This window comes from Canis lupus, chromosome X (genome assembly GCF_048164855.1).
Source record: "Canis lupus baileyi chromosome X, mCanLup2.hap1, whole genome shotgun sequence".
NCBI classification, from domain to species: Eukaryota; Metazoa; Chordata; class Mammalia; order Carnivora; family Canidae; genus Canis; species Canis lupus.
The window spans coordinates 46,943,908-46,970,346 of record NC_132876.1 but is presented as its reverse complement, the minus strand read 5'-3'; the positions used below and the strand labels follow the sequence as shown (position 1 = coordinate 46,970,346).

At 40.6% G+C, this 26,439-nt stretch overlaps 1 protein-coding gene across 2 annotated transcripts; it reads left to right on the top strand.

The window, feature by feature from the left end:
- Positions 1 to 1,222: 1,222 nt before the first annotated feature.
- Positions 1,223 to 17,881, top strand: PLP1 (proteolipid protein 1). 2 transcript variants are annotated; one of them, XM_072816361.1, is made up of 7 exons: positions 1,223 to 1,369; positions 10,838 to 11,024; positions 11,745 to 11,901; positions 13,074 to 13,242; positions 13,737 to 13,810; positions 14,593 to 14,658; positions 15,771 to 17,881. In XM_072816361.1, exons 1-7 carry the CDS (start codon positions 1,366 to 1,368, stop codon positions 15,840 to 15,842), a joined length of 729 nt encoding a protein of 242 aa, XP_072672462.1. In that variant the 5' UTR covers positions 1,223 to 1,365; the 3' UTR covers positions 15,843 to 17,881. The 2 variants fall into 2 exon arrangements, with proteins under 2 accessions (XP_072672462.1, XP_072672461.1); XM_072816360.1 differs by having other exon boundaries at positions 11,745 to 12,006.
- The last annotated feature ends 8,558 nt before the right edge of the window (positions 17,882 to 26,439 follow it).

The following is a 26,439-nucleotide window of genomic DNA, read 5'->3' as shown; positions in this document are numbered from 1 at the left end:
TACCTGTGGGAGAATATGGCCCTCAGGATCGAGAGAATGGTGTTCCTCTGAGGCACTTGAAGGGAAGGGAACACAAACAAGGAGCCTACATAGACACTGGTTAAGATTCACCTCTTCTAGAAAACCTTCCCTGGCTAATCTCACCTAATATTAGGCACTCAAATATCTTCACAGTCTTTAGAAACATGTATTATTGTCAGGGCAGATTTCATATATTGTTCCCCTGTTTTTGCTTCTTTGGCCATTTTTTCTTAGTGTTTTTTTTTTCTCTGAGGCAAGCACTTTAATTCTTTTCCCCTTCTCTCCACCTTCATTGACAGCTGCTGCCTCACCCCAACTTGCTCTCTGCCTCTCACCAGCCTGGCCTTAGCTCTTTTATGACACTACAGTCTCAGGATGGGATATTGACTACCTGATTCCCAGATTGTGTTAGTGATTTGTCTCAAAGTCAATTAAACTCCTTGGAAATCACCCACATCCCTAAATGACCTCTTTACCTTATTCTGTGAACATGCATAGGTCTTGTCTTCTCTCTGGGTCTCTGTTATTCTATCTATACAATTTTTACAATTGTAGCCTCCCCCAGCGTGGTCAAAATCTGTTTATGGAATCAACAGCTTGTGTTTTGTCCTCATTCAGTTGAAACCAAGAAAGATTTGGAAGGAATTATTTTAAAAGACAATTTTTTTCTTCTCTATTGTGATTCTATTGCTGGGTAGGGTGAGGGATGCTTCTTTGCCAAGAAGTAGGGGGAGGAGAAAGGTGGACAGGGCCAAGAGAAGCTAAGAGTGAGGGGTGGGGTTGGGGCAGAGTTGGAAGGACTCTGGGAATAACAGCTAGGTTTCTGACCCTGACCCTTTGGCCAGGGCTACAACTTCCATGGCTTCTGACACTTGTGCTGTCATATCCCATACCAAATAGACCCAAGCATCAGTTGGAGGCTTCCAGGACCTCTTTTTTATTTTTACCCCAAACCACATTTCCAGATGTCTCTGCAGCAAAGTGAAATTCCACACAGACAAGGCTTAGAGAAAAGGAGAAAAACAGAAAATGAAACAATTTTCAGTTAAAAGCAGAAAAAGAAGATGGAGCCCTTAGAGAAGGGAGTATCCCTAAGGAGGTGGGGACAAGGGGAGGAGAAGGGGAGGAGGAGAGGAGGAGGAAAGCAGGCCTGTCTCTTTAAGGGGGTTGGCTGTCAATCAGAAAGCCCTTTTCATTGCAGGAGAAGAGGACAAAGATACTCAGAGAGAAAAAGTAGAGGACCGAAGAAGGAGACTGGAGAGACCAGGATCCTTCCAGCTGAACAAAGTCAGCAGCAAAGCAGACTAGCCAGCTGGCTACAATTGGAGTCAGAGTTCCAAAGACATGGGTGAGTTTCAAAGACTTTAGCATGGAAGATTCAAGCAGGCACAGAAATTTGCAAGAGAATTTCCAACTCTAGGGCTTGGGGTTTCCAATGGTTTCAATGAGTTGTGTTTTTGGCACTTGTTTTATTTAATTCTTTAGCACTCAATTAGGTTAACCCTTTCTCTGCTGTACTGAGAATGTAGCTTTATTGCCAAAGAACTCCAGCAGCACGTGGAGAGTACCATAGGTCCTTGGAGAGAGTGCCCAGAGGGTTGGATGTGGTCATGTGTCCTCCTACCCCCTCACTTCTACCTTCTCTTTTCCCCTGTTCTCAGGCCCTAGTAATGGCTGGGTCAGCTGACAACCCTGGTTCTTCTGGAGACAAATGAGTGTTGGCTAGCCCTCAGATGTATAAAATAACTGCTTGCTTGATAAAAAATTTGGACCCTGTTTAGCATCAGAAGGAAATTGGGGAATTGGGCAAGATGGAACTCAGGCTTGGCTATGGGTGAGAAGGCCAATCTCAGGTCCAGGAAATGAAAATAAAGGCCTCAGTGGCTTTACCATGGGGAGTCAATATGGGTAGCATATGTGTACGTGCATGCAAACGCACACATACATATATGGGTGACCATATCTAGCAAAAATCACAGACTTAGCCTTTCAAAGGACATGATTCAGACTCTAAATTCCTCCTATGACAAGGAAGCTGCTGGGACATTAGCACTCTTACCGACTTGGTTGAGTACTGAAGGCTTCTCCAGGTTCTATGAACAAAGACAGAAGCTATAAGGTCTGGTCTTTGGTAGCGTCTACTTAGAGTAAGATATACAGAGCACAAGGATCTTTGTCCACACAGGATGCCATGGAGACATGTAGACAACACTCACATTTGGCAAAAGAATAGCAGCTTGAATGCATCCTAAATGAAGTGAGAATTAATTGTCCTGTGTATTCACCATCATATGTAGTACCCAGAAGACTCCAGCAACATCCATGGAAAAAGGTTTTTGATTATATTAAGCTGGTGTCAGCCTTTAGATTGTTTCATCCTGAGGGAGATCTTTGAATCATGTGTTTTGCATGGAAAATTAAGAGAGGAGGGCACTGGATTAGAATCAACACAACCAGGTTCAAATCCCAGATCTGCCACTTATGAACTTCATGACCTTGGGTAGGTCACAGTGAATTATCACTTTATCATATGGAAAATGGGGATAAAAATAGTTGCTTTGTCTACTTTCAGGGTTGTAAAAATCAAGTAATAATGATGTGGATGTAAAAATGGGAAAACTCTATAACAATTTTAGATAATGATAATACCAATCATTATACAATAACACATGTATAAGCTGACTCTTAATCTTTCCAAAGTGGTTTGGGCTTTCTTTGTGTATATTTTGTGCACTTGGGTAAAAATCATTTGACCGAGTGTAGCCAGGTGAGAGGTGAATGTTAGAGGAACTAAGTTCCTACGCTTGGTGACATCAGGAACCCTATGTAATGTCAGGGCAGCTGATTAAGTAGATTGTGAATTTAAAAAAATGGAGAGGGAGTAGAGAACGATGCTGAATATTACTTCCTCAGGGGATGAGAGCTGTGAGGAAAAGGCAGGAACAAATGAGGTGACCACAGGGACAGTTCCCTGTTATGGAGGCTGGATGATTGTTTCCAGGGGAATCTCCAAGGGAGATTGCCACAGATAAGGGCACAGTTGAGATTGTATATTGGATCCCAGATTTTGGAGGTGGACAATCTTTGGGCCAGGTGCACATGAGAGTGTAGTCATTGAGTTTTCAATTATTTGGTAACAAAGTATCTTAAGTACTTTGTAAATAATAGAACATATCTAACAAGGAGTGCACTCCAAACATGGAGCACATGGCTGTTTAACGATTGTAGTAGACAAATTATATCATGGAATCTGGGATTGGAAGGAACTTTATTTATTTATTTATTTTTTAAATTTTTATTTATTTATGATAGTCACGGGGGGGGGGGCAGAGACACAGGCAGAGGGAGAAGCAGGCTCCATGCACCGGAAGCCTGATGTGGGATTCGATCCCGGGTCTCCAGGACCGCGCCCTGGGCCAAAGGCAGGCGCCAAACCGCTGCGCCACCCAGGGATCCCTGGAAGGAACTTTAGAAGCTGCCTCAGCCAACTCTCAAGGCAAAATTCTTTTCTATAGCAGCCAATTAAATGTTCCTATGGCCTCTCCTTAATCACCCCCAGAAACAGAGAGCTCACTACCTCAACCACATAGAATCCTGTAGGATGGGAAGCAGAGAGGAACACTGAATTCAGTATTGTCTATATAAAAGGTTTATGGGGGAAATGATAATTCATTAAACCTTGTCCTGACTTGGGAAGGGGATGTTCCAAATGAGCCTTTGGGATAACAATGGAACTGAAAAAGAGTTAAAGAGCAGTATCTGATTATTCTCTGCTCAGTAACACAATGCCATTACTGAACAGCAAAACATTGGATCCTGCAAGCCTGTTGTCTGAGAACAGTGGCTGTTACCCTGGTAACCAGACTGTGATGCTTCCCTCTAAAGGTGGCTATTTGCTGAGCAGTGTAGTTTTGTCTGGTACAGACTAAGTGAGGGTAGCCCAGAAAAGAAAGAAGTGTGGATACAAAGCAGGGGTCCAGTTTTACAAAATTTTGGCAGACTAACTGAATCCCACCAGGATGGCAAGAATGCCACAAGAATGCCAAGAGCAGAAAATGCCACAAGAATACCAGATCCAAAACAGCATACTCACTCTTCCTACAGACAATGACTAAAATGATATTGACAGCCTTCCCCACCCCATTCCCCACCTTGGCTCTGCAGAGCCAGAGAAACTCTTAGAGAGCCAGGCAGACTGAAATGCTTGCTCTGCTTAGAGGAGCTTTTGCCCTGGCTCTGGGCTATGAAACCTGGAAGTTTACTCAAGAGCTTGATTACTAGAACTACTCTGTCAAAACTATGTGAGTAGTAATAAGGTCTAAGAACCCCTGAGAGATGGGTGGGAAGGGACATATAGTGTTTAAATCCATCAAAGCACTGGCACCCAGCCAGTGGCATCTTTTCCCCTCGTTGCCTTTTTTTGTGTTATCTTGAAGCCCTGAAAACCATCCCCAGGGTGTAGTTTTTGGTATTTAAAGAAAGCAACTGTAGAAATGCCCTCCTTGCCTACAGAACTTCAGATCTAGAGAAGATCAAGTCAGGGCAGTGGCACGATCAGATAAGGTCACGTCAGCATGGAAGGGAAACAGAGTAGATTTTCCTTTCTTTCCCATTGTTAGGGCCTCCCGAGTGCCAAACTTACCTCAAACACTCTGCAAGTACTGATTAATTAATTCCTCCTTGGTTATTTGAAAATGGTCCTAAGAGTGATCTCTCAGCTCTGTATTTGCCTCTGAGCTCTCTGCTAGGCAGAGCTCTGGAAAAGAATCAGTGACATCCCAAGGAAGAGAACAAGGTTTCCCAGATCAGCTTCACACTGCAAACAAGGAGAGAGAAGGAAATGGTAAGAGAGTGACCTAAGGAAGAAGGTATAGAAAATGTTGTCTTTTAGCTTATTGTCAGGTGCTTCTCTTTTACCTCTGCATAATTGGGCAAGATGAAGACAATATGTCAGGGATAGAGTTTAATAATCAAGGTTCTATTCAAACCTCTCAATGTTTGGGTATATATTGGCATCTGTGTGTGTGTGTGTGTGTGTGTGTGTGTGTGTGTGTGTGTTTGGGGTGAAGTGGGGAGTATAGGAAACAAGTTGGCCCAAATGCTGTTGTTATAGTAATAATAATATCAGTACAACGAATAGGCTGAGATTCCTTTTCATTTAAATTTATCCATAGGACTTGACTATCCATCAGGCTTGGATTCCCATGTCCTAGTGGCTCTAGGGCCCCTTTCCACCACTTGAATGTGGTATAAGTGCTGATTTCACATAGAGAGGACAATATTACAGGCAGGGCTTTGTCTGACCAGAATAAGGCCAGAAGCAAAAGTCTTTGTCTCTGGTACCTCCTGATGATTGTTGTTTTACTCCTAGAACCCACCCACTGATCCCCATCTATCCCCAGTACCAGTCACGGTTGCTTTAGCATCTTGGCCCTGTCAACTGGTATAGGCCCCAATCAAGGAGGCCTCTGTTCATGGAGTGAGGTTAAGGGGTGGATTCTGGGAGGAGGGTAAGACTGTAGTGCAGATTAGAGACTTAGGGAGATGGGGCCAGTTTTTCACTCAATGAGCCTGCCTGTTGTTTAGCTCTATTGTATAAGGTTCTTCTATCTCATCCTTTGTCAGCTGGATTCAAGGGACAGGCTGGGAATTGTGCAAGGCACAATTAGTCTCTTTCTACCATCTCTTTCGATGAAAGCCCTTCCTCTCCTCCCTTTGATAAGTTCCCAGATTCACACTGAATTTCCATCATGGAGCTGGTCCTTAAGGCATTCCCAGGGCATGGGAAAGGAGGGAGGGCTTGGGAGCTCTTGGCTCCTGCTTAAAGAGACAGCATCAGGATCAACATAGTGCCTTGGATGGACAGGGATCTGGATAAGACTAACAATGGTCCTGTTGATCTTTGTCAGATTTCTGTGAAGAGCATTGGTCAGAAGGGCTTGAAGTTCTATCACAAATTGATTAGACTCATTTTGGAAGTGTGCAGATGAATCTAGCCAACACTGAGTATTATTGTCAGGTGCTTCTCTTTTACCTCTGCATAATTGGGCAAGATGAAGACAATATGTCAGGGATAGAGTTTAATAATTATTTAATAATAATAATAATAATAATAATAAACCCCTTTGCTTGCTTTTGCCCACAGGACTTGGTCATATATATATTTTTTGGTCATATACATTTTAACATAAGTTATAGGTAGCTTTGGTTGGTCTTTGATTCACAGACATAAGTTTGTTCTCCCCAACAAGACTGAAAGGTCATTGAAGAAAGGAATTTGGCATTATAATTCCCTTTTGTTTCTCATAGTGCCCAGCTTACTACAAATATGCTTAATAATTGTACTGAGTCAGGGGCACCTGGGTGGCTCAGTGGTTGAGCATCTGCCTTTGGCTCAGATCGTGATCCCAGGGTCCTGGGATTGAGTCCCACATTGGGTTCCCCACAAGGAGCCTGCTTCTCCCTCGGCCTATGTCTCTGCCTCTCTCTCTGTGTCACTCATGAATAAATAAATAAAATCTCAAAAAAATAATTGCACTGAATCCACATCAAAATAAATGAAAGGAAAACACTGGAAAGGGTTATTATTTTTCTCTATGACCTCTCATCCAAGTCAGGCAGTTTAATCCAATTGAATTGCATTGGGTAATATTATTACTATGTAGTTCTTTTATGCCAACTCTACCATGTGACTGTTGTATTTAGCCTGGAAATGTGAGCATGTCTCTTGAAAGAGCCAAAGAAGTCCACTATTCCTCACAGCCTTCCTGAATCAAACCAATACCCTTTCAACCATGAAGGGTGCTGAAATGGAGAGTTTGTATCTTTAAGCTATGGTTCACACATTCTCAAGGACATTTCTTGGGCTGTGAAAAATCAAAGTGGGCCCAATGGACTTTTCTCAGAATGTTTGAATTGTCAACTACTTTGATGAAGACACTGTTTTTTATAAATTTATTTTTTATTGGTGTTCAATTTGCCAACATATAGAATAACACCAAGACACTTTTTTTTTCATGTTCTGAGGTTTTCCCAGTTGGAATCCAAAAGTTGATTTTTTTGCTTAGTCAGACTGACAGATTCTTCACTTCTGCTGAATTTAAATACCCCCCAGAACCAACATTTCATTTATGAAGAGATATACATGTAATGTGTATACTGATATTGAACTATGTAGAGCTCCAGAATGATTTATCCGGGGCCATTTATTTTCAACTCCATGTTAAAGACTCATTAAAACCTATGTCTTTCTTGTCCCTTGCTTTGAGTGGCAGTGCAACAGAAAGGGGTGCTAAATTATTTGAGGTCTAAGAAAATAGAGTAAACATGCATGTAAAAAGAAAACATATCAGTTGATAATCCAGAGTTGCTTCCAAGGCTTAGCCCTTTATCACCCAGTAAGGACACTACATATGACACTCTCTAGTTATTTGGATGATGATCAAGGGATCAGATACACTAAAGAGGATTTTTCCTTATCTTTACAACCCTGGAGAGGACACCAGCTAAAACTTATAGTGGAATTCCCTGTTTGGCTAGCAAGAGTTCAAGTTCCTTCATCCCTGATCACACCTGAGCCATTTAGCTCTTCCCAGGGTGAAAAAGCTGGGGTAAGTGGCACAGGACGGTCACTTGCTAGGATGGATGGCTGTCCTTACTCTGGGCTAAATAAACAGTTCTGCCATTGTTCCCTGGGTCTGACCCCCTCCCCACCCCCAGGCCTGCAGGCCCCTGCAGAATACCAATGAGGCTCCTGGGATCTCAGGGAAAAACAAGGCTTCTTTGTGCAGCGGAGCTATGGAGGTCTCTGACCAAGCCCTGACCCTGTGCTGGGGAGAGAAGGAACAGAGGGGTCACTGACCTTCTCCTCCCCCCACCCTCAGGCTTCAGAAACCTTCTTTACTAGAAGACTTTAAGAGTTTGGGGGTAGGGAAAAGTTGGATAGACAGAGTAGGAAAATGGCAGCACTGTTTATTTCCAAGCTCCTTTTAACTTACAGGATGCATCTCATATCTTAACCTGTGAGAAAGAGGAAGATCAATTTCTGGAATGTTTCCTGAGAACAATAATCAATTTCAACTGCTGTGTTTTTCCTTCTAGTATATACATGTGTGCATGTACACATTTGCATGCTTGCATGTATGCACATGCATACACACATACACACACACTATGCACTGTGGACCAGCTCTGATGAAGCACCCTTACTAAGCACTAGTGCAAAGTTCATACTAAGTAAACTCTGCCTCCACTACAGCAGCATAGCTACAAACGGATTACTTTCCATAGAGGGCAAATTATCTGACAACAGTTCTTCAGTTCTTGGAAAAGGATGAAAATTCAGTTCTGCTGCAAATATTAGCTATTTACTCTGCTTGCCTTGAGCTTCTGAACCCCATGTCTGGTGTCACATACCAGAATCCTTGAGGAAGAGGCTCTTTGAGGACCAAAGAAGGGCTTGTCATTTTAGGGGATGATGGGTAATAGAATTCAGTCATTCTGTGACTCTGAAAACAGTGATGAATGCTTCTACCTCAACTTTTCCTTCGTAGAGATACTCTGGCCCTTCAAGATCTGTTCATATTGCATCAGCCACACAAATCAACAGATGTTTAAGCACACAGGGCTAAAAAGAAACTGTACTGGTATTAAGAGGGTCAGGCAAAGGACTCCCCTAGTCTTTGCTACTGTGGTATGGACAAGTGAGCTTTGGATAAAAACTCAAACCTAGGGATCCCTGGATGGCGCAGCGGTTTGGCGCCTGCCTTTGGCCCAGGGCGCGATCCTGGAGACCCAGGATCGAATCCCACGTCGGGCTCCCTGGTGCATGGAGCCTGCTTCTCCCTCTGCCTGTGTGTCTGCCTCTCTCTCTCTCTCTCTCTGTGACTATCGTAAAAAAAAAAAAAACTCAAACCTAGAAATTAGTACAGTTTGCTTTCTTTTTATAAAGAGTTCCAACATGCTTTTCCAAAAGCAACTTCTCAATAGCCAAACTGTGGAAGGAGCCTCGGTGTCCATCGAAAGATGAATGGATAAAAAAGATGTGGTTTATGTATACAATGGAATATTCCTCAGCCATTAGAAACGACAAATACCCACCATTTGGTTCGATGTGGATGGAACTGGAGGGTATTATGCTGAGTGAAATAAGTCAATCGGAGAAGGACAAACATTATATGGTCTCATTCATTTGGGGAATATAAATAATAGTGAAAGGGAATATAAGGGAAGGGAGAAGAAATGGGTAGGAAATATCAGAAAGGGAGACAGAACATGAAGACTCCTAACTCTGAGAAAAGAACTAGGTGGTGGAAGGGGAGGTGGGCAGGGGGTGGGGGTGACTGGGTGATGGGCACTGAGGTGGGCACTTGACGGGATGAGCACTGGGTTATTCTGTATGTTGACAAATTGAACACAAAAAAAAATTTATAAAAAATAAACAAAAGGAACTTCTCAGCACATCAGCTGTATATGTGCATATAATTAATATATACATATTATATATAAAAATATTTCACATATATGATACATGAATTGATGAATAAAATCAGTTAGCACACACACACATTTACACACAATATATATGCATATATATTTGGGATCTGGCCAAGTGGACTGAGGAAGCCACCCTTTCCTCATCTAGTCAGCCATCTACTTGACATTTGTTAAGTTTTGCTCCATGTGGCACTTACGGCATGAGGCTGGTACTTGGGGCACAGCTGTTCTTAGAATCTATGAGTTCTTGTGTGCCTTTCCTGTTTCTCAGAGGCACTGGCATGGGGCCTGGGATAACAGGTCTTGATATCTCAGAGACCCTTAGCACTTTGAGACACCTGTGTTCCCAGGCTCTGGTGTGTTTTTGTCATGCCAGAAAGATGTTTCATGCTTTGCTGACTTTGTATAGAGTCTTTCTGTATCTGTTTTGACAGAACTCCAGTGAAAACCCATGGGTGCAGACATTGGCCAAGCTGCAATATAGGGGCACAAATCAGCCATACAAAGTGTTAAAAAATCATTAAGCTTGCATTTTTATTACTGTGAATAATAGTCACCCTCCCATTACCATCTCCTGCTGTCTACCAGTTTCCTCCTTCACTTTGGACTGCTCTCCATATAATATTCTGCATGAAAAAGAAGCAAGCATTCCATGCAACAAATATACACAATGTTCAGGAATACCCAGGAGCATGCAATTTTCAAAGTTTCCCCCACCTGGAGTGCTCTCCAAGGCTCAAATCCTGTCTGACAATACCAGTATCTCTATCCTGCATCCATCCCTTTGTGGAATTTTTATTGCATTTAACCTCTGTAACCACTTATTTGTCTGCCTGAAATCATTAGTTAAAAATATTAGGTCTACCTAGCTCATTCTTCTCAGTAAACAAAAGATTCACATAAGGCAGTCTATGTCTTTTATGTTTTCATGTCTCTCATCATACCTAGCACAATGCTGGGCATATAGTAAATACTCCATAAGAGCTGATAAATGACTAAAACAAATCAGAATGATAAGAAAGGAGAGGATGATTGCATCATCTCCCTAGCTTGTTACTTTGATGACTGATTTAAAAAAAAAAAACATACATTCTGGGAATTAAAAGTAAGGACTTATTTTTAAGAATGGAACAAAGTAATGGTTTTTGGATCAATCTCACATTCCAGAAGCCTAAAGTTGGAGACTCTCCTGCTTTGGGACTCAGGGGTGACTACTCCATCTGTGCACATGAGCACAGGGCTTGATTGGTTCCACAGAGAGGTATGAGTGGCATGAGCTAATAATGGAACATCCCTGACTTTTTCTCTTCTTCTTCCCCAGGCTTGTTAGAGTGCTGTGCAAGATGTCTTGTAGGGGCCCCCTTTGCTTCCTTGGTGGCCACTGGATTATGTTTCTTTGGGGTGGCACTGTTCTGTGGCTGTGGACATGAAGCATTAACTGGTACAGAAAAGCTAATTGAGACCTATTTCTCCAAAAACTACCAGGACTATGAGTATCTCATCAATGTGTAAGTACCTGTTATCCTACCCCTATCCTATCCTCTCTTTTTCTCTCTCCCTGAAGACATATAGAATTCATTAGTACCTTAGTGATTAGCAGGGGATTAAATGTGGAGCCAGACAGGATTCTTGAGTCTCCCCTCTGTTTGCAGATTTCACTTATGCCCCATCTGAGGTCCTGAATGAGGGGAAAGTGCCAAAATCAGAAAGGGGAGATCTATCTGCCTGCCAGCCCACTTCTCACTGCCTGCCTCCCACTACACTTACTTAGTACCACATGTTCTAACTTCTGCCCATAGGGTAACATTGACTGAGTTGGAGCCTCTGCAGTGATAGGTATGGAGAATTCAAGGAAGGTACAATGACTAGACAGATTGGGGCTGCTGCTCTTGGTTTGACATACCATTTGAGTCTGCTCAGACTCCATACTGAGACTTTTGTGTTCCTAGCACATTAGGCCCCTATTCCTTCATTCCTCTTCCTCCTGGTGTAGCTTCTTTCTTCTTTCTTCTCTGAGGGAACATCTCTGAGGGGTCAGGCCAAGGAGAATAGGACCTCAGTTCTTTAGGTCACAGGGTAAGCAAGGAGCGGAGGAACCTAGCGATTCCTCTAAAGAATCCCTAGCCTCATTTGGGTGCTCACTCAAGTGTCCACCTTACTTATGCAGGAAGGGAACTGTCCTCAATTAGTATGATTTCCTGATATCTTTTGTTTATCTGTTAATGCAGGATCCATGCCTTCCAGTATGTCATCTATGGAACTGCCTCTTTCTTCTTCCTTTATGGGGCCCTCCTGCTGGCTGAGGGCTTCTACACCACCGGTGCAGTCAGGCAGATCTTTGGCGACTACAAGACCACCATCTGCGGCAAGGGCCTGAGCGCAACGGTAACAGGGGGCCAGAAGGGGAGGGGTTCCAGAGGCCAACATCAAGCTCATTCTTTGGAGCGGGTGTGTCATTGTTTGGGAAAATGGCTAGGACATCCCGACAAGGTGATCATCCTCAGGATTTTGTGGCAATAACAAGGGGTGGGGGACAATTGGGCGTGAGTCTGTGGCCTCATCCCCACCCAAGGCTGGGTCCTCTCTAGGGGCCTGGCTTTTGAGTGAGGAAGTGATGGCTACAGCCGAACGAGAAGGTCAGGAAGAACGTGGTGCCCAGCTGGCTTAGCCTCACCTTTCAAAAGTTCCCTAGAAAATTTCATCTCAAAAAATTAAAAGCATAAGTTTTGTGAACACTTCATAAAATCAGACTATTTCTAAGCCATCTGTTGGTATTCCTTTACTTTCCTCTTAGCAAGGACCACAACAAAATTAGATTTGACCACCTAAGAGCCTAAATGCTACTCATGGGATTGAAATGCAGGCACCTGATCTGAGAGGGAGGGTAGATCATGGAGATTAAGTAATTCCACTCCAAGGTGGAATTCACAATATTCTGGGATTCTGCACTGTTGGAGGTCCCAGAGGAAACTAGCATGGATCTACATATTTAATGCTTCATTTTTGTCTGAGGGTTATCCATGCTTCTGGTGAGGCATACATTGCTTTTCAGTCTCTAGAGTTAAGATCTTCTGGGGATTGAATATCTGTGGGTTATGGTGATATTTTTTGTGGCCAGCAGTTGGCTTAGAATGGTTTTGGGATCTGAAATTTAAACCTCCTATTGGCTTTGCTCAGTGACTGTCCCCTATGCCAAGGAACATTTTCTAAGCTCAGCTTAAGGCAAGAAATGGCACGACTTTCTTTCAAGATCTGTTTTGATTTCTTTACATCTTATCTGCCCAAAACAAAATCTCCTGAAGCCTCTCTAACCCAGGGATCCTCCTCACTCCAACCCCCACCCATTCCCCCCACCCTCCATCACACTTGGGGCCAGTTTTCTAGTAGATACTGCCAATGACATTTGGCAGTGGTGTCCTAATTACTAATTTCATTTGGTGGAGATCCCTGGAACCTGGTTTCATATCTGGCACACACCACTCCAGGATCTCCCAGTTTGTGTTTCAATGTCTACAGGCCAATGCTGATTTCTAACCACTCCATGTCAATTGTTTTAGTTTGTGGGCATCACCTATGCCTTGACCATTGTGTGGCTCCTGGTGTTTGCCTGCTCTGCTGTGCCTGTGTACATTTACTTCAATACCTGGACCACCTGCCAGTCAATTGCCTTCCCCAGCAAGACTTCTGCCAGTATAGGCAGTCTCTGTGCTGATGCCAGAATGTATGGTGAGTTAGGGTATTGGGGCCTTACCTTCCCTACCTCCTATGAAAGCACTATATATTTGTTTCTTAGGATGACAAGGGTGATAACTATAGAGAAAAATATTATGGATGCCTGGATCTTACTTTGTTAATCCCTCCCCACTGAAATTGGAGAGATTTCTTCCCTTGGTATGGAACTTCTCTTGGAAGTGGTAGGAGTTTTCTTGGCTGTCCACACTGCTCTAGCCTGGTTGAGAAGCAGTACATTTCAATAACAAACACAAGATTACACAACTGTTCAGTTCCTCCTCCTCCTCCTCCTCCTCCTCTTCCTCCTCTTCCTCCTCCTCCTCTTGCTTCTTCTTTGCAAATCTTTATAAAAGAGGATCCCGATTGTTAGTAGGATCCCACTTTTCAGCCAAGATGATTAAAGATGGAAGAAGGGCTCTCAAAGAAAATCTCCATGGAGCCCACAACTTCTTGAAGCTCACCCTGGTAAACTTGTATGTCTTACTCAGGTGTTCTCCCATGGAATGCTTTCCCAGGCAAAGTGTGTGGCTCCAACCTTCTGTCCATCTGCAAAACAGCTGAGGTGAGTGGGTCATTTGAGTTCTTCTACAATGGAATGGCTAGTACCATACAAATTCCTACCCATGGCCTTTAATTTTAAAAATCAGAGTTGGTTTTTTATGTGTTTTTATTTTTTGCTGGATTTTGAGCATAGATGTTAAAACATCTATTTTCCCTGGAGCTGCATAGAAATCCTTCCATTCCAAGACTTCCTTCCTTAAAGGGGAAATTTGTAGGTTTAGGTAAAGAAAGAGCTTAATGACAAAATCCCCTAAATGAAAAAAATTATTCTTTTAGTTAAAAACCTCATCAAGAAAATGATTTGTGTGTAGAGACACTCATAGGTTTTACAAAACATTTTCAGTTTGGAATCTCTCCATCTCTAATGAGAAGCAAAACAAAAAGTACTCTTGAAAGAGGAAAATACTATATTGGGAATGGATGTCATGTACACATGAGGCAGGGGAATAAGAGTAATCCTGAGGAAGAAGGCAGTAACTTTAAACATTTAAAACTTTAAACTGTGACTTTAAATTTGGAGATCCTGGGTACAACCATAGGGAACCAGTTGATTAGAAATATTTTATGAGTGCTTTATGAGTAGCCTGTGTTCTGGGTGCTATGGGGCTAGGTGCTGTAACATACAGGAGCAGGAGGCCTACACTCAGGGAAGTGACAGTTTAAAGAGGCAGAATTAACACACAGAAAGATATCAACACATTGAGAAAGCTGCATGCATGATCTATAGCAGAGCATATTTTTGCAGTTGCAAGAAACTCTTCTCCCTTTTGCATTTTTTTACAGTTCCAAATGACGTTCCACCTGTTTATTGCTGCATTCGTGGGGGCTGCAGCCACACTGGTTTCCCTGGTGAGTTGTCTCAATGATCTTGGCAAATAAATGGTCCTGGGATAGCTTGGGTACAGCTATGCTCAAAAGCAAAAAGAAAGATTCCTAACCTTGCAGTGCTGGAGAGAAGCACCTGGGAAGAGACAACAAAATGTAGACTGTGAACTGCTACTTTGGGTTGGCAAGGCAGAAAAACTTCAGGAATTAGACAGTAACAAGAAAAGTAGTGTGAGAAAAGAGAAGGTGAGAGATTAATAGTCAGACATGAGAATACTTAGCATTTGCAGAGCATCTAATATTGCCAAGTGCTTTGCAGTCATACATTGCAGTTAATTCTCAACACATCCTGGCCAGATGAGTGACAGGAACAACGAAACATGACTAAATGTGATTTGCCAAAGCCTGGAATTCTATATGCTATCAATATGAATCCACCTTGAGCACTCTCCAGGGGATTTACTTACTCTCCTAGAACACTAGGAGGACCTTCTAGCATTATTAGAATTGTTATCACTACACGTGATGCTATGCTCCAGGTCCTGCTGACCTTGTTACAGTGCAGTCAGTGGGGGGTACATTCATTGTTCAGATTAAAGACCTAGGGCACTGAAGGGTGAAGGAATTTATCTTTAGTCATTAAATCAGTAGTGATAAGGATGAGCTCGCAGAACTCATGGCCCCTACTGCTGAGGCATTTATACAAACTTGAACTGTTCTTCATTCAGTAAAATAAATTGATGCATTCAGCAGAGAGGGCTGTGATGCACATTGTGGCTGTGTGTATGCAGCAAGCAGCTTGTGGATAACTCAGGTCACTCAGACATGTGGATAGGATGATGGCAGAGCCCATGCATTGATCACTTTCCTGAGAAAACCCAGTGCCAGGCTTAGCATGAGTGTGGAATAAATCCTTGTCAGGTTGATTCTCTGGGTCTGAGACATTAGAAGGAAATGTCTCAGAGAGGACTTCTAGTCAAATATGTACGGTGAAAACCTGGAACATGTTGCATTTTGCAGATCAGGGGTTTTACCTTTAACTGATTTTATTTCTACCCTTCCTCATTCCCAAAAGCTTTGGAGGAGGGAGAGCTTTCTTTTCTACTCTCACTCATATTTCTCTTCTGTTTCTACAGCTCACCTTCATGATTGCTGCCACTTACAACTTTGCCGTCCTTAAACTCATGGGCCGAGGCACCAAGTTCTGATCTCCTGTAGAAATGTCCCTTTCTCTAATAGCGAGGCTCTAACCACACAGCCTACAATGCTGCGTCTCCCATGTTAACTCTTTGCCTTTGCCACTGATTGGCCCTCTTCTTACTTGACGAGTGTAACAAGAAAGGAGAGTCTTGTGGTGATTAATGTCTCTCTGTGGACTCTCCCCTCTTACATACCTCTTTTAGTCATTTTGCTTCACAGCTGGTTCCTGCTAGAAATGGGAAATGCTTCAGATGGTGACTCCCCAGCTGCAAGTCACAAAGGAATGGAGGCTCTAATTCAATTTTCAAGCATCTCCTGAGGACCAGGAAGTGTTTTCTCCTCAAAGGGCACTTCCACTGATGGAAACAAAGTGGAAAGAAAGATGCTCAGGTAGAGAGAAGGGATGTATCTGGTCCCCTTGACATCTGTTGGGGCCAAATATATACTCCTTAGTGTACAAAACAGAGAACCTACTCCTTTTTCCCTATTACCACTGAAGATAGAAGAAGAAAAAAAAGAATGCTAACAAAACAATAAGAGCATTTGCCCAAATCTACCTACTGCAGCTGGGAGAAGGGGGTCAAAGCAAGGATCTTTCACACATAGAAAGAGAGCACTGACCCTGATGGTGATGGACTATTTAAGCCCTAACTCAGCCTACTTTATAGCATAAGGGACCATAGTGTCTGTGTAGACCAAGGGGGCAGCTGGCCTTACACCTTATTAAAGAAGAGAAGCAGGGTATTGTCAGCATCTTCTCACTCCCTTCTCCTTGATAACAGCTACCATGACAACCCTGTGGTTTCCAAGGAGCTTAGAATGGAGAGAAATTAGCTCATATGAAAAAAAGACTGGCCTAAGGAACAGCAGTTGTTAGTTGCTAATGGTGTAAACTGACCCAGCCCTCTGGTAGACACAGGATAGATAACTCTTTGGATAGCATGTCTTTTTTCTGTTAATTAGTTGTATACTCTGGCCTCTGTCATATCTTCACAATGGTGCTCTTTTCATGGGGTATTAGCCATTCAGTTACAGAAGATGATTTGAAGATCTTGATTTGTTTCAGAATGATGCATATTTCACATTTTCCAGTTTGGTTATCACTTGTTTGGGGTTGTACCAGAAGGGTCTAGAGAATGATTCTTTGATTATGATTCTCTAACAAAGGAATATTGAACGTTAAACATTGCAAATAACATTTAAAATTGGCTAGTTCCATACATCTACTAGATTTTCTCCAAATTATTCTGCTCTTTGAAGAAACAGAATTGATGAATTTGAACCTCAATTGGAATAACCTATTTGATTGATCTTTTTAAGCTAGTGGGGGGGGGTGATTTTATTTAGCAGTGTTAACTTGGTGTGTTAAAGTCAGATTTAACATACAGGTTATTCTTAGTATAGACCACATAACGGAATGCCCCAGCCATCAGCTATTCAGTTGGTAAGCTTCCATGGAAATGGAAAGGTGGAAAGAGTTGGAAACCTGAATAATTCCCAGGTTTAAGACTTTTCTTTCTGCATTTGTTAGCTTTGGGTTAAAAAAGAAGAGGCTGATTGGTCTTTATTGAAAGGAAGATTTTACGGATATGACTGTAGGTGTGACTCTTTAGTTGTAAAGAGTTGTTTTGTTTCTTATCCCCCCAAAGTGGTTTCAGCAGTATTTAAGGAGATGTAAGATATTTACAAAAAGGTACTTAATATTTGTTTTTAGACCAATATACAAGATAAGCTTCCAGGATACATAGAGGGAGGAGATGGAAAAGGATCTATAAGAAACCAATCAAGATCAAGGAAAGTGGAATAATCCATATCTTGTGTTTTGTTTTGATTTAATAACATAACAAATAACCAACCCTTCCCTGAAAACCTCCCATGCATACATACACACATATACACACACAAGGAGAGTTAACTGAAAGTGTTTCCTTCATTTCTGATATAGAATTTCAATTTTAACACACATAAAGGATAAACTTTTAGGAACTTATCTTACAAAATGAATTTTATAAAATTAAAGAAAAATAAAATTAAGAATGTTCTCAAACATCGTGTCCTTTGAGTGAATTGTTTTGTTTAACCCCACAATAAAAACTCGAATAATTAGACCTTTATTGTGCTTTGTTCAAGGAGCTTATTTATGTTTCAGGTCATCCATCATTTTCACAACAATTTTCTGAGAAAAAGAATAGATAAATCACTTCTATTTTTTTATAGCTTAGAACACCAAGAAATAGAGTCACAGTAAATTATTCAAGAAAATAAGCACATACCTGAGCTTAGGCTAGAACTCAGGTGGGTTCTTTTGTTCATTTTTGTTTGTTTGTTTGTTTGTTTGTTTGTTTTTTGGTAGAACTCAGGTATTAGTACCTGAGAACTTCTACTCAAGTATATATAGCAAATGCCTATATACCTGGACATGCCTGTTTTAAGGTTTCTTTTCTCTTAGAAGTTGGGTTTCAGAGTGTTCTGCTCATTCAGACTCCAATATAGTTACTTTAATATGATAATGGAACCCCAGTCCTGGTGTGTTGAGCATTAAGTTATTGCTACCTTCTCTTTCAATTGTTTGGATATTCCATTAATGAGCCCTTAATGCTTCATACATAAATAATACTTAGTTTTATCTGAAAAGTACTGGATGAGAGGCTTAAGGTAGGGGCAGAGTAGATATGATAAGGACAATGTAAATTTACACAGTGAGCAGCAGAGGCAGTATTGAAGTAAGTTAGTGATATCTGTTACCTTGGATGGCCAGCCTACTAGCCCACTTAGGACACCGCATTTACTCCCTTTTTAAGCCCTAAGCTAGAATATCACACTCTTGGACAGCATTCTACTGACTCAAAGAAAGCTGCCTTAAAATTAGTAATAGAGTTGTTATCACATAGTTGTAGCTGGCAAGGGGCATGATTGTAAAGAAAGGAGACTACCTGGGGGCAACAAGTCAGTTGTCAGTTAAGGAGCCCTGTTGAAAAGTAGTTTCAGTTTATTTTTTTTATTTTTTTATTTTTTTATTTTTTTATTTATTTATGACAGTCACACACACAGAGAGAGAGAGAGAGAGAGAGAGAGAGAGACAGAGACAGAAGCAGGCTCCATGCACCGGGAGCCTGATGCGGAATTCGATCCCGGGTCTCCAGGATCACGCCCTGGGCCAAAGGCAGGCGCCAAACCGCTGCGCCACCCAGGGATCCCAGTTTCAGTTTAATCTCATGATTTCTGCTTCAGCACAATTAATATTCTGCAAGCAAGTCTAGTTGGATGACTTTAAGACAAAAAGCATGAAAATATGACAAGGACTTATTTTTAGACACTGGCAAACAAGGCTACAGCACCATATTTTGGAGAATTGATTCAGGGTGCTATAGAGTGAATATATTTTTGCTTCAGAGCAGCAGAAAGCCAGTTCCCAAGAAAGCCATGTTCTCCATCTGCCCTTATTTGGCTCTGCCCTCTGGGACCGATCTACAGATGGAGTTTCCAGGCTCTCAGAAGCTGAGTGCATCTCCAGTCTATCAATCGAGTCCATTGTTCTTAGCTCTCCCACATACCATAAACCTCCTTTCTCTGAACTGAAAGAGCTCTCTTTGTGCTTAGATCAGCCAAAGAACAAGATGCAGCAGTATAAACAAGAAACATTTTCTTACAGCGTCAGTTGTATTACTTTTCCTATCTTCAGGGTCAGCACTGAGTGCAGTTATGCAGGATGTGGATGCTGCAGCTTTGGCTAAAGCAACGATTGTTCATTCATTAATTCAATCTACAAACATTTATTGAGCACCTACTAAGCTTTTGCAAAACTCTGGGAATTTTATATTTGGGGGTGGTGTGAGTAGAAAGGTAATAAAGTTATGATCTTACATTCAAGGATCTCATTCAGCCTCAACCACAAAAGAGAGGTCTTCTAGGGTGAAGCGGAGTCGAAGCAGGGAGTATTCAAGAAGCAATCTGACTGGCTGACTGCAGTGGACATCTGAATTCTCCCCTCAGTAAGTGGGAGAGGTGGTGGTTAAGGGCCATGAATTCACGTGGCTCTGGTTTTCTAGGGCCCTGATAAAAACAAAACTTCAATTTAGAGTCCTGACAACTTGTGACTTGCTCCCTCCCTGTCACCCTGCTTCTGACCTTACATGTGACGGTATTTATGCACACACTGTCACAATGCATGCTTCCACCCACTCAGTCATCTGGGGAGTCAGAGAGCACATGGATCTGGATTTATAAAAACACAAGCTATTCAGCATGGCTTTTCCTTTTTGCCCAGGATAAGTCTGAGAAGCCATGGAAGAGTAATATAAGATACAAGGTACTTCTTTCTGAATTTTCTTAGTATGAGCACAGATAATGTCTATTTTGACATAAAGAGTTACCTTGATGAAAGTTCAATAACAAATGGAAGAAATATTCATTATTACATTAAAAATTAATACTTTGCCCTTTCCTACATCAATAAACAGGTAAGGAATTCAAAGCAGTATCTATAAGCTGAGATAATTTTCCTTGTTCACTTTGAAACAAGAAACCATGCTCTTCATAATATTTATTGTCCTCCAAAGTTTGGTGTTTGTGTGTTCTTGCTCTGGTACCCTTTGAATTGATCTACTTTATTACAAAGGAAAGAAAAATAAGATAAAGAAATTAATATTTTCCAGATTATGAAATAACCAAAATATATACAACGTTAGCATTTTATTCAAACCTTCCACAAATATCTATTTAACAAATTCTCTGTGCCAACTATTATGCTAGGTGCTAGTAATACAACAGTGAATAAAATGAGTAGTCTTTGGCCTCATAGAACTCAACTTAAAGGCAAAAGGGTTAGAGAGGGAAATAGGATTTGTGGCAAAGAATGAGACTAACATTCTTTGACAAAAAGTGGAAAAGATAGAATCAGGAAGAAACTTGTAGAGTCCTCTTAGAAACAAAGGGCCAAGTAAAAGAAGTGTAGGTATGCAAGTCTGCATCTAGAGAAAGAGGGCTGACAATATTTAAGGTCAAAAAATGCTACTTGGCCTTGTACTCTTTTGCTGACCAGTATGGACAGTAAGCCAGCTCTGGGCTCCAAAGAACTAACTTCATGGATACTACATGTGTTATGTGAAACCCTGGCTTTCAAACACGAAAAGGGAAAATCACAAAGCTGGATTCTGAGGGTTACAATATTAAAACTGAACAAATCAGCTGATAATTGAAAATTTGTAGATGGCTCTAATTCTATTTGATGACTTGAGATAACATGTGGAATGGCTTTAAAAAAAGAAGGGAAATATGGCTCTTGCAATCAAAGCTCCCTTCCATGACCTCAAATGTACCAGATAAGAATTTGCAAAAATCTCATTTAAAATCTTATATCAGTCCTCATAAACAAAAAATATGTCTGAATGGAAACATAAGCATTCTCCTATATGCAGATGATATTATTATCACAAGCTAGGAGTGGATTTAGTAAACAAATGGCTCAGCTAATTATTGTTGGAAAGAAAGCCTACATACCAATTTTCCTAAAATCAGATTTACATTTTCAGTATGTATTTCCAACTTCTTGTTGGTGAATAATGTAAATACTTCTATGGAGCAAGTACCACAGGATATATTCTGCAATTAGTTTTTATATGGGTGGACACACAAGTAAATTACATTTCTCAAAGCCAGGTGGTTTATGGGTGTTTAATGAACATTGTGTGTGTGTGTGTGTGTGTGTGTTGTTGTTGTTGTTGTTGTTGTTTGTTTGGATTTAGTAGCTCAGGTTGTTACAATTTTTTTAATGAAAATTTTAAAAATTTATTTGAGAGAGAGTGAGTGAGAGAGAGAGAGCAAGAAAGAGCGCACAAGCAGGGAGAGTGGCAGGCAGAGGGAGAGGGAGAAGCAGGCTCCCCACTAAGCAGGGAGTCTGATGCGAGACTCAATCCCAGGACCCTGGATCATGACCTGAGTTAAAGGCAGACGCCTAACCAACTGAACCACCCAGGTGCCCTGTTACTACCACTTAAAAATATTTCTAGGTTAAAATGTTTTAAAATGTCATGCTTTTGACATTGAGGGTTGACAGTTTATTTATTTTAGTGGTAAAGAAGACCCAGAATAACTGAAAAAAATCTTGGCCCAGTCCACAAGCAGCCATACCTCCAACAGTCATAGTGATAATTTATTGAACTCTCCACAAAGTACAGTACTTTTGACATCTTATCTCACTGAATCCTTATATCAGTCCTCAGCTCCAGACTAGAGCATGCGCCATTATTGGTCACATCAGTTTAAGTTTGAGGCTGTCAATCTTACCCCACTTCAATTGGCTGCTAAACTGCAGAGATGAGCTACATCCAGGTGCTTGTCTGGGATGAGAAGCTCAGTCATTGTAGCTCAGTCCCCACCAGAAATGCCACTGAGAGAAGCAGTAGTTCCAAAGGATAACCTAAAGGGGGTATAGCCTATTCATTTCCTAATTATTTCCAAACATCTTTGATTTTGTAAAATATAGTAAAACATGTTGAACCCACACTTCTTCTCTCCCCCCACTCTGCCCCTCCACCCCATGACCTTGCTTCTCAAAGAGTGGTCTGAGGACAAGCAGCATCGAGATCACCTGGGAATTCATTATAAATGCATAATCCCATGCCCTGCCCTGGAATGACTGTATCAGAACACTGTACTTTAATAAGGTCCCAGGATGATATGTGTATACATTAAAACTTGAGATTGTTTATAAGTAATTACATAAGAATACATTAAAATGTATAATACACTTATGTTTAAAAATTAATGTTACATTCATAATATATGTAGTATAAAGCATGCAGAACAGAATATTTAAAAGTATGAGATGAGATAAATATGAATAGTACTTTAAAATAAATGTTCTTTTATAGATTATATATAAATTTATCTCTTATTTGAAGCATATTGTGATAAATATTTTAGTGAGAACAATGTGATAGACTATGCCTCATTAATTTTGAAATGATGATTTAACATTTTAGAATACTGAGTTCATTTTAAACTACTGCTTGTCTCCAATGGATGTCATAGCTGAAAATGATACCTCACAAAGATTCAGAGATCTAAATGGCTGCAATATGACTGACATTAGCTGTGCTCAGTAAAGCACATTACTAACTTTTCAGTCTCATTCTGCAGTTATGCAAAGGTTTTTGTTAAAATTTGGCTATTAAATTTCCACTCTCCCTGACATCAGTCAGTGGCTCTAGCCTGAAAAAATATTTTTACAAATGAGCTCAAGCTATTGGAATAGACATTTTAGGCCAATTTTAGATGTCACATTACATTTTTTTCTTACAACTGAGTAAATTGGTGTCACACACAGTTCTCAGCATAAAAATCACAAGATGATGAAAACATTTTCAAATATTTGTTTTCAAAATGCTCTCTCTATGGCATATTTCTTTGAAAAGCACTTGCTTTTCCCAATCATTGTGAAAAAGGCATCATTCCTTGACAAACTGAGTGATGACACTAGAGTCCATCTTTATGTTAGATATTAATAACTATTTCTTTCTTATTTTAATATTAAAAATTAATATAAACACTAGCACTAATGGATCATATTGCTGTCTCACGCAGTACACACAACCTACATTAGAGACCATACTGTGTAGCAATTTTTCCAAACTATTTTGAGTATGAAAATCTCTGTCTTTTTTTTTAAAGATTTTATTTATTTATTTATTTGTGAGAAAGAGAGAAAAGGTGGGGAGGTGGGGAGAGCAGAGGGGAAGGGAGGGGAACAAGTAGATTCAGCCCTGAGCTCTGAAGGGACATGGAGCTCCATCCCAGGAGTCCGGATCATGACCTGAACTAAAAACAAGAGCCAGTCGCTCAACTGACTGTGCCACCCAGGCACCCCAAAAATCTCCAGAAAACTTTTCTCAGGCCTCCACCGTGATAGTATCTGTACTTTTTGTATTTATGGTTGAGAAAACATTTAAAATCTACTAATTCAGTAATGCCCTTTTAAAACTTTTTCTTACAGAAAATTTCAGACACATACAAAAGTGTAGAATGGCACAATCAATTCCATGTACCAATCACTCCACTTCAACAATAAATATTCATTAACACTTTAAAAAAAATAACACTTTAAAATGGTTATTGCTATCCACACACATAAAGATAGATCATTCATTCATTTTACTGATATGTTTGGTATTCATATGGATATGGTGATTGATTCTTTGCAGAAATGCCTCCATTTTCTATGCTACCTACAAGCATATAGAAGGACAAAGCCTTGGGAATTGCTCCACTTTAGAGTCTAAAAATCTCTTGATTTAAGTCAGATTGACAGGCGGCGACATACTTGAATAGCTTCATATTGGTCCCCATGGAATTATTTTTAGTCAATTGCTCTGTTTTAGTAAATTGCTCTGTGATGTCAGTGACATATATTAAGGGGTGTTTTTAAAAAGTGGCCTTATGCAACAGTGACTGTTTACTATGGGTGTATTTTTGTGGGTGTCATTTATTATACTATATTTATCCAGAAGGCCTCTGCAGTCTCAGTATCAAAAATAGTCATGCTTTATTTGAATGGCGGAGTAAAGCAGACTCCTTATGATTACTGATGTATTTTTTAAAAATTTTATTCATGAGAGACACAGAGAGGCGGAGACATAGGCAGAGGGAGAAGTAGTTTCCCTGTGGGGAACCTGATGCAGAACTCCATCTCAGGACCCCAGGGATCATGATCTGAGCCAAAGCCACCCCGGTGCCTCATTGATGTTGTATTTTGGATTTTTTTTTTGTCAGGAACACATAGATCACTTTAATAATTTCATCCATTTCTGAGTTGTTGGAACTGTTCCAAAACAACCTCTTGCTTTGTTGGGGTTTTTTCCTTTCCCTCTTTTCCCTCTCATCTCTGCAGAAGTGCACAGGATGGTCAGGATTGAGACAAAGAAAGAAAACAGTTGTGGATCTGATTTTCGCCAGCCCTGACTTCAAACTCCAGAATTCAGAAACTTTTACAACACTGGGATTAGATGTGATTTTGCCAGTGAGTTAATGTATGTATTCAAATATGGTGAATTGACATCTCTCAACCAGATCTGAGCATATTTGATAGTTCAACTCTAATAAGAACTTAAGTTTTTTTTTGTCATTTTAATACATCAGCCTGAAAGATATCCTATCTAGGAAACAATTTAGAAATAGATATAAATTTGAATAAAAATAGCTCTACGCCCAATGCTTTTACTTTCACAGGTAAAGGAGGCTTTTATAAGTGCCTCATTACCTCCTTCTCCAGTTTTTCCAATGAGTATCAAGAAAATGATACAAATAAGATTTTAGTGTAGTTCAATTTTTAAATGCATGTGCCATACATTTTAAGGAAAAGATAATGAGATAAACTAAAATAAAAGAAGCAATCGTTTTCAATTCTAAAATATCTAGGGATTACTACTTTAAAACAGGGTTACCAAAAGAATGGATCCATTGTAGGCTTTATCTCATTTCCTCTTCCTCTGCCTTCCTGGGCTTACATTTGGGTGCAATAATGTCCTCAGGACTGGGTTTTAGTGTGACCCTCTATGTTGGGTCACATCATGACTCACTCAATGCCATAAACTTAGCTACCAGCTCTGAAAATTTCCTTCTGCCCCTTTTTGTTTTGTTTTGTTTTTCTTTTTGTGGTAAGAAGGCTTAACACAAGATCTACCTTCTTAGCAAAATTTTAAGAGTACCATACAGTATTGTTAATCATAAGCCTTATGCTGTAAAGTAGATTTCCAGAACTTATTTATTTTGCATAACTGAAACTTTGTACCCTTTGGCCAAAACGTCCCCATTTCTTCCTACCTCCTCCCAGCTCCTGGCAAGATTTAAATGTAGGTAGATTCTAGAGTGTCCGCATTTAACCACTGCTCTATGGTCCTCACAGGATAGGGAACACATCCTCTTACCTTAAGGGAGAAGGACTTTGAAAGTAGGAAAGACATTTGTATAGCAAAACTATCCTGTTTGTCCTGGGAAGACGGTATGTTGAGGACAAAATAAGATTAGTGAGAACAGGATGCCAAGGGCTGGAACAAGCTAATCAGAACTTGGGACGCCTAGTCCCCACAATGTAAAATAGTCCCGCAGCATAAATGCCACTGTGTAAACTTATGTAGCCACAACGTGCAGAACAAATTTTATCAAAAAATAAACAGCTAAAAAAATACATACTACATAAAACTTTGGCACGTAATTCACGGGGATACCAGCATATTTACAGACTATATTAAGTACACTACAGTGGGAACCTGGAGTGGAAGAGGAGAATCACAGAAGAAGGAAAAACAGAGAGACAAGGGGTGAGAGAGAGGCCTTGCCCAAGATAACGAAAATTTACTAAGAACCAAGGAGTAGGATCAATCCAATTCTCAGCCACTTGAGGTCCAAATTAAATAATAAAGTTTTTTTTTTTTTTCTGCAGTGGAATTCTTTGCTCTTGAAGTTCCTCATTATTTTTCTGGTTGGATGTACAAGGGCAAGCAAGACTAAAACCTAGGAGGTAGCTGTGTAGGAATGAACCTTGATGTAGTCTTTACTGGGAAATGACTAGGCTGTTTTTTGCCTCTTCTTCTCTTTATGGTTAGCTGT